The 7,500-nt window shown below is 38.1% G+C and overlaps 2 protein-coding genes across 4 annotated transcripts in view; one reads left to right on the top strand and one right to left on the bottom strand.

Moving 5' to 3' along the window:
- Nucleotides 1-4,369, bottom strand: part of LOC143297781 (protein FAM228B-like) — a 25,172-nt gene extending 20,803 nt beyond the window's left edge. For both annotated transcript variants that reach the window (XM_076610261.1, XM_076610262.1), the window contains exons 1-2: nucleotides 4,237-4,369; nucleotides 2,512-2,682 (exon numbers count right to left, since the gene is read on the bottom strand). In XM_076610261.1, the coding sequence (XP_076466376.1) occupies nucleotides 2,512-2,682; nucleotides 4,237-4,344 (279 nt within the window). In that variant the 5' untranslated portion in view covers nucleotides 4,345-4,369. The remainder of the gene's footprint in view (nucleotides 1-2,511; nucleotides 2,683-4,236) is intronic.
- A 218-nt stretch (nucleotides 4,370-4,587) lies between these two features.
- LOC143297783 (profilin-4-like) overlaps nucleotides 4,588-7,500 on the top strand; it is an 18,639-nt gene continuing 15,726 nt past the window's right edge. The window contains exon 1 of one of the 2 annotated variants that reach the window (XM_076610263.1): nucleotides 4,588-4,716. In XM_076610263.1, the coding sequence (XP_076466378.1) occupies nucleotides 4,588-4,716 (129 nt within the window). Of the gene's footprint in view, nucleotides 4,717-5,945; nucleotides 6,010-7,500 lie in introns of those variants that run through there. The other variant, XM_076610265.1, reaches the window with a different exon arrangement.

Below are 7,500 nucleotides of genomic sequence, written 5' to 3'. Positions count from 1 at the left end.
AAATAAAAAGTATAAAACCACAGTAAATATCATAAAATGCAAATAATACACCTTCTCAAAAAAAAAAAAAAGGAAACAAAGAAAGCAATATAAAAGAACAGAACTGAAACGGTATGAAAAATATTGGCAAACAAGTCTTCTGCAAAATAACATTGCCAGCATGAAAAACTACAAGTCATTCATTTCAGTCGTAATTAGCATACACATTTTCAATGAAACATAACAATTATAAGCATAATACATGCATGTCAAAACTAATATACAACAATATTTTCCATAAACATGACAATTATTCAAATTTCTGGGCAGAAACATCAAAAAGTTGAAAATTTCAGATCAGAAGAAATTAACATACTTTTCTGCATGAAAAGACTTAAGCTGCTGAAGTTAGTAAAAAGATAAAATGCCTACAAAAAAACTGGCATCAGTAAATAAAGTGCTTCAAATACCTTTGAATCAACAGCAAAAGCATACAAAAAATATTTCTTCACAATGCTAATATCAAAGTGCTGAAACTTCTCATGGCAGTACAGATACACACAGAACTACCCCTTCCAGTATACACAAATTTTCTGCCCAGTTCTGGTTAGAACACAAAATCACACATTTCATTATTTTTTGTTCACAGTTACAGTTGGGGAAAAAGCACACAGTTGAACAATCCAATGATCTGACAAGAAGCAGGTGGAGGGTGCTGGGAGTGGAGGTGGAAAAAACCTGACCTGGAAAGTCACCAAGAACCCCAGCCATAAATTAAAAAAAAATCCCTGCAAAGTCGCCTCTGAGAATTCTGAAAGATTGTTGGCCAAACACCATCATCTCGAACTCTGGAAAAGAACCTTCAGGACTGACATCACCACTGATACCAAACAAAGAAGATGGTGCTGGATTGTGAATTTCCTTAGAATGCCACCAGCTGATCTTACAAGAGTAGCTCTTCGCTGGACGCTACATGGGAAAAGGCCATGAGGAAGTGTGAGGAAGGCATGTCACAGAAAGAACTGAAGGAGACAAGCTACACGTGAGGGAAGGTAGGTGACACAGCTTCAAACAGGCTGAGAGGACATCTCCGATGGCAGCAGCTTGTGCCACAGCAAGGACAGAGGATTAAGCAAACAAGTAAAGTATGTGAACATTTGACCAAGTGTATATGTGTAAACTAATCCAAATCATGCATTCATTTGTGTTGGCTATTAACTCACAGATAAAGCCTGTATATACTTAAAATTCATGTTCAAATTTTGTAATCAAGTGGTAATTTCTTCTATATTCTGATGAATTTTTTTTTTTTTTTTACTTCCACATTTTTTTTTTCAAACATCAGTAACAGAAATAGTGAAATGTAAAGTCTAAACTGTAAAGTCTATATGTAAGTGTCTAAACTGAATAGTTTGAATGTGATAAAAATCATATCTAAAATAAATGATAACACATAACATTTGTCATGAACACAATGCAAAAGCAAACAAAATTTCAACTTTTCAAAACAGCAATATTTACAATAAAGTCTTTTCTGATCAGTGCAAGATCTTGGGCATATAAAAATCTGCATTTCACTTGTCTCGTTGCCTTGAACAGAGGAAGGTAACCATGCTGGTGTTAGCAGAATGGAGAAACAACAAAACTGCAATCTTTCAGATTATAACACTTTGTCCTTGCTCCAAAACATACCCATTTTCTTTTTGCACCCATATGAAAAATAAGAAGTTGCAAAGCTGCTACATGTGTACTACCTTAAAATTATCAGTCATGCATCCATGTTTGCGACAGATCAAATGCACAAAGGTTCTGTAATGACCGTCAGTGCTTACTGGATTGTGAAAACAGACAGAGCACACAGTCATCCTGGAAACTCACCATGGCTGTCTAACCAGTGGGGTTAATAACAGAATAGCAAAACACAGCATAAACCACAAGAAAACGGGTGCAGATTGCGGAAGTGCGGCCCAAATTGCAGAAGAATATAATGACGATGGTGATCATCATGATGACAATGGTGATGATGATAATCATTTTTATATGGCCAGTATTCAATGTATGCTGCAGTCATTCACACACACACACACACACACACACACACACACACATATATATATATATATAATCACACTATGCACAACACACTATACACACAAATCAAGTGAGAGAGAGAGAGTGTGTGTGTGTGTGTGTGTGTGTGTGTGTGTGTGTGTGTGTGTGTGTGGCTGTGTGTGTGTGTGTGTGTGTGTGTGTGTGTGTGTGTGTGTGCATGTGTGTGTGTGTGTGTGTGTGTGTGTGTGTGTGTGTGTGTGTGTGTTTGCATGTAAGCATGTATCAGGTCAGTGAATGGTCTGTCTGACCATAAAAACAATATTGTATCAACGTATGTTTATGTGAGCATGTAGGAATGTCACTGAATTATGAATACGTGCTGTTGCAAGCAATAAGGTATTGCACAGATATTACTTACGATAAACAACTAACCACAACAAATCTGACAAAACAGTCGATCACAACAGTTTTGCCACATACCTGGATGTCCTGCATTTGCTTTTTGCTTAGCCAGCTGGCTGAATTTTGGGACAGGTGTTTGAGGAAAGGTGCATCATCCAGAGTCAGACCGCCCGTCTGTGTCCCTGTGTTTGGAGTGGACATCGGTCGCTTCGCTGAACCGCTTTTCTTACTCTTGGGCCTTGGCATAAACTGAAACACCACAGAAAGTCAAGTATCAGAAAAAAAGGAGCTTTTTTCATGAGAGCTACTTTCCTAAGTAAACACAATTTACAAACTGATTTCTTTATCTATTTGCTGTAGTTTTCCTTAGTGATGAAAAAAGATTTATTTAAAAACAAACAAAAAACACAACAGCACCTAACCTAATCCATGTCAAAAATTATATAGCACTGGCTACAGATTGATTGACTGTGACTGGAAAATCAAGTCAGTGCAAATCCCAAATATCTTACAAAATGCAAGTCCTTTTAAATTAATGTCAATATGTGATTCCAAAATGAACTCTGTGTGCAAGAAGAGGTTGGTAGGATACACCACATGTGGTACGTGCATGTGTGTGTTTCTTTCTTTAATCTTTTCACCGTTTAGTGATATCAGACAGGGAAAAAATGTGTATGTGTGCATGGGAGATGAGGGTGTGGGGCACATGGTAAGAGGTGGTGGGATGACCGAAGTGACAGGGTAGTGGCAAAGGAAGAGCTACGAAAGACTGGACTGATGATGATGATGATATAGATACTTATACAGCGCCTTGGTCAGAGACCGAGCTCTAAGCACTTTACAAATGCTGGGTCATTTGTACAACAGGCTGCCTATCTGGGTAGAGCCAACTGATGGTTGCCATTTGACTGACTAACAGTGAATTACAACATGAATTATAATAGTGAACTAAATATCCCTTAGCTTCCCTATAACAGTAAACAGCATATGCTTATAAGTTATAATAACAAAAACGTGATCAGTCAAATATAGATATACCAACTGGACTTTGATCAAAACATTCACAATTTTTTTGAAGTAATAAATAATCATTCATTATTTCATAACATCAAAACTAAGGACAAATATGTGTTAGGTGGAAACTGTGGTCTGCTAGTTTTTGACAGATCATTTGTCTTGGTTTTGGACAGTGGATAAGTATGTGGCAGACATTTAGTATGATTTTGTGTTAGTGTTAGTGCTAGTGTGTGTGGGTTTTTTGTTTGTTTGTTTTTTTGGTTTTTTTTTCTCTGTGTGTGTGTGTGTGTGTGTGTGTGTGTGTGTGTGTGTGTGTGTGTGGTGTGATGAACACCAAACCAACCAATCTCTCTCTCTCTCTCTCTCTCTCATCTGATGATGCTGTTTTTTGTGTAATTTGTTGGTTGTTGTTTATTCATATGATCTTTGTAATATTTGGTGCATTAGTGTAACTACCTCTGTATCCCCCCTGTCACATGGGCTATTAAGCTAATGACAGTAAAGAGCCAAAGTCAAGCCAAGTCTCTCACTCTATCTTGCCATCATTTGGAAGCAGTGTTTACGTTTGTGATGTATTCTGTTTGTGTACTCAATTTGTTAAGGGCCAAGGCCCATACTATTAAACCATTTGTGTCCTTGTGTCCCATCTATCTATTGCCACCAAGCTAGATAGAGCTTTCAATTTTTATTTCTCTGCATCCTCGTCTGACTGGTTGGTTGGTTGGTTATGTTTTGCACCTGTGTTACACATTCCGACTTGGTTATGTATCAGTACATGGTACTCACTGTTGTCCGAATGTTGTCATTGTCATCAATAGTCAGATGTTCTGCCCGCTTTTCGTTGTGAACCTGCACAGTTCCTGACGGGGTTTTAACGCACAGTAGTGACGACATGGTTATCCTTCCCTTCTGTTTCCCGCTCCCAGGAAGTTCCTGGTCAGCAGATCAACCAATTCCACCGAGACTGAGAAACCACTTCAAGTAGCCGGCTGCATTCCAGAGAACCAAAGAGTGGTTTTGGTGGATTCAGACAATTTAGATAACCCCGCACTTTTGAAAGCTTTATAGCAAAAAAATTATGTTCGTCAACAACTGTGAGGGGTTCTTTGATAAAACATCCGACTCTTCATTCAAACAATGTTTTTTTCAATGGCTTCCTTGGAGACAGAAGGGAGTTCACTCTGTACCCCTCTTTGCCATTTCGGTTTTCAGTCAGCGGAAGTGGTGCCTGTGGCTCTTGGTTTCATTGGAAACCACTGTGTCAAGGTAAGAACAAATTTTGTAAAATGCCAATTTCAGCAGACAGACACATTTGCAGTTATGTGACATGTTGCGGTTTTTGTAAGACGTCTGACAAATGTAGGATTCTTTCTCTCACCGCAGCGAGTGTGCATTTTCAAAGCATAACCTATGAAAATTCCCATATTTCAGAAAAAGCAATTTCATAGTAGTACCAGTAGCAGTAGTAGTAGTAGGATAAGGACAAAGTAAATTTGAAGCTTTTAAACAGTCCTTTCTTTATTTTATAACATATTTGGGTAGAAATTTCGGTGAAGGTTCGACGCTTCATTCACAGTTCGTTTATTTGTTAAATTATCTAAAACTAATAAAGAGTTTTGAAGAATTGTCCACTTGATTCTTGAATGAGATAGTAGATGGTGCTTGTTTCAGATGAGGTGGCAGTTAGCTGAGTCCATACATTAGTAACTCGATTTCAGAAGCAAACTTTCATGCATTAGTATTTAGTATTTGAACATTATACAAAATAATAATTTGTTGTTGTTTTTTAAGTCCATCTCAAAAGCCTGGTTCTTGATTCTGCCACAGTTTCTTTTTTTCTTTTTCTTCATTTGACAATTTTACAACTAAAATGAAAATGATAATAACAACAATGTGTACTTATATAAGTATAGCCATTATTCAGCAGCTGTATATGTATTTGACGATATATATGTGGCACTTGTCTACTAAGTCTCAGTTTCAGTTTCAGTAGCTCAAGGAGGCATCACTGCGTTCGGACAAATCCATATACGCTACACCACATATGCCAAGCAGATGCCTGACCAGCAGCATAACCCAACGCACTTAGTCAGGCCTTGAGAAAAAAACAAAAAGATAAATACATAAAAAAAGAACTACCACTACTACTACTAATAATATGTATAAGGCACAAAAACTTGATGAAGTCAACTATAAGCATACAACATAAAATAAAATAAAATAGCTAAATAAATAAATAATAATAATAAAATAATTTTTATATTTTAAAAAAAATTCTTTTTTTTTTTTTTTTTTTTTTTTTTTTTTTTACTACTAAATGGAGGTGAAATGGAATCAGAGGCAAGAAAGTGAAGAGCAGACTCTGCTTGCTGTGTGCTTCTCAGTGCTGCACGTCACTGATTTTGCCGAACAAAAGTAATGCAGTCCCAAGAGGGTGAAGTCCAAATAAAAGATGGTGACTGTCTTCCTGACCGTTCGGTTGTGTCTTTTATCAGTGAGGTGACAGCCCTTCACTGGTGAGCACTCTGATCAGCTGCAGTTGTCAAGGGGTTCGTTCAGGTAGGGAGCATGCACAAATATTCTAAGATACAAATTCTCAAGGCATGATATTATGAAACTGTAAGAACACCCTGGCCAGTGGCTCACAGTATAGCATGTTCATGAACCCACACCGAAATACAAAACTTCACACATAAGCACACACACACAGACACACACACACACACACACACACACACACACACGCACGCACGCACGCACGCACGCACGCATGCACGCACGCACGCACACACACACACACACACACACACACACACACACACACACACACACACACACACACACACACGCACGCACGCATGCACGCGCGCGCGCACACACACACACACACATATTCATGAACCCACACCAAAATACAAAACTTCACACATAAGCACAGACACACACACACACACACACACACACACACACACACACACACACACACACACACACACACACACACACACACACACACACACACACACACACCTATCACTAATAGTGAAAAGATGCTAAACTAAAGAATGAACACACACATGCATGAATGCACACGGGCCGCTACATGAAGATAGCTACCCCATCTCTTTCCGCATCCAGTCCCTCCCTGCTCTCTCTCCCCCCTCTTCCTTCCAAGACCTCATATCCCCTAGTACCTGAGAAAGAATGGAAGATTAGCATTCAATCCATTTTAATGTCTTTTTTTTCTGACAGAGAAATGGCCTAAATATGCTCAATACTTTACCATTCACATCTATTTTTTCAATCATGTTAAAAGAAGTTACATTGTTGTGTCATAATTTCTAAATTTGCTTCATTTTCACAGTACTGAAAAAAAAAGGAGTGTGGGGTGAGGGTTATGTTTGAACAGAACAAAGGGCGGAGTGTGAAAGGATGTGAAAAGAAAAGAAAACGTTCTTAGTCATTCTTCAGTTTATCTTAAGTTACATGCATCTGAAACTGATACTTTCTCCATCTACATCTTGCATAACTTGTGGATCTGTTAATCTATCACAGATGTTGTGGGATAGTCACAGAAGGAGGCACTGTGACTGCGATATTATATGATGTGCAATGAAAATAAGATAGGAGAAGCAAAAATCAATGAGTGTTTGTTACACTGAGACAATAATGATGATGATAATATGAGGAAGAATGCTAATAATGGAAATTTATATAGCGCCTTCAAACACTCAAGGTGTTTCCAGTAACAGCAAAAGGTAATCCCAAAGAAATGATAATATGGTGTGGTGTACAACGCAAGTAACAACATATCACACACACACACACACACACACACACACACACACACACACACACACACACACACACTGATACACATAAAAGCACAGAAAAATATTCCTTGTTGCTGTCAGTGTCTCTATCTGTATATGTGTCATACTGCTTAGTGATTACGGGTAATCTCTTTCTTTTCCTTTTTATGCCTCTCTCTCAGTCTTTCTCTGTCTCTTTCTGTTTCTCCTTTTCACTTTGTCAGTTGATCTTTATTTA

The sequence above is a fragment of the Babylonia areolata genome, chromosome 23 (genome assembly GCF_041734735.1).
Source record: "Babylonia areolata isolate BAREFJ2019XMU chromosome 23, ASM4173473v1, whole genome shotgun sequence".
Lineage (NCBI taxonomy): Eukaryota > Metazoa > Mollusca > Gastropoda > Neogastropoda > Buccinidae > Babylonia > Babylonia areolata.
Note: the sequence above shows the minus strand (reverse complement) of the source record. Positions and strands in the feature narration are given on the sequence as shown.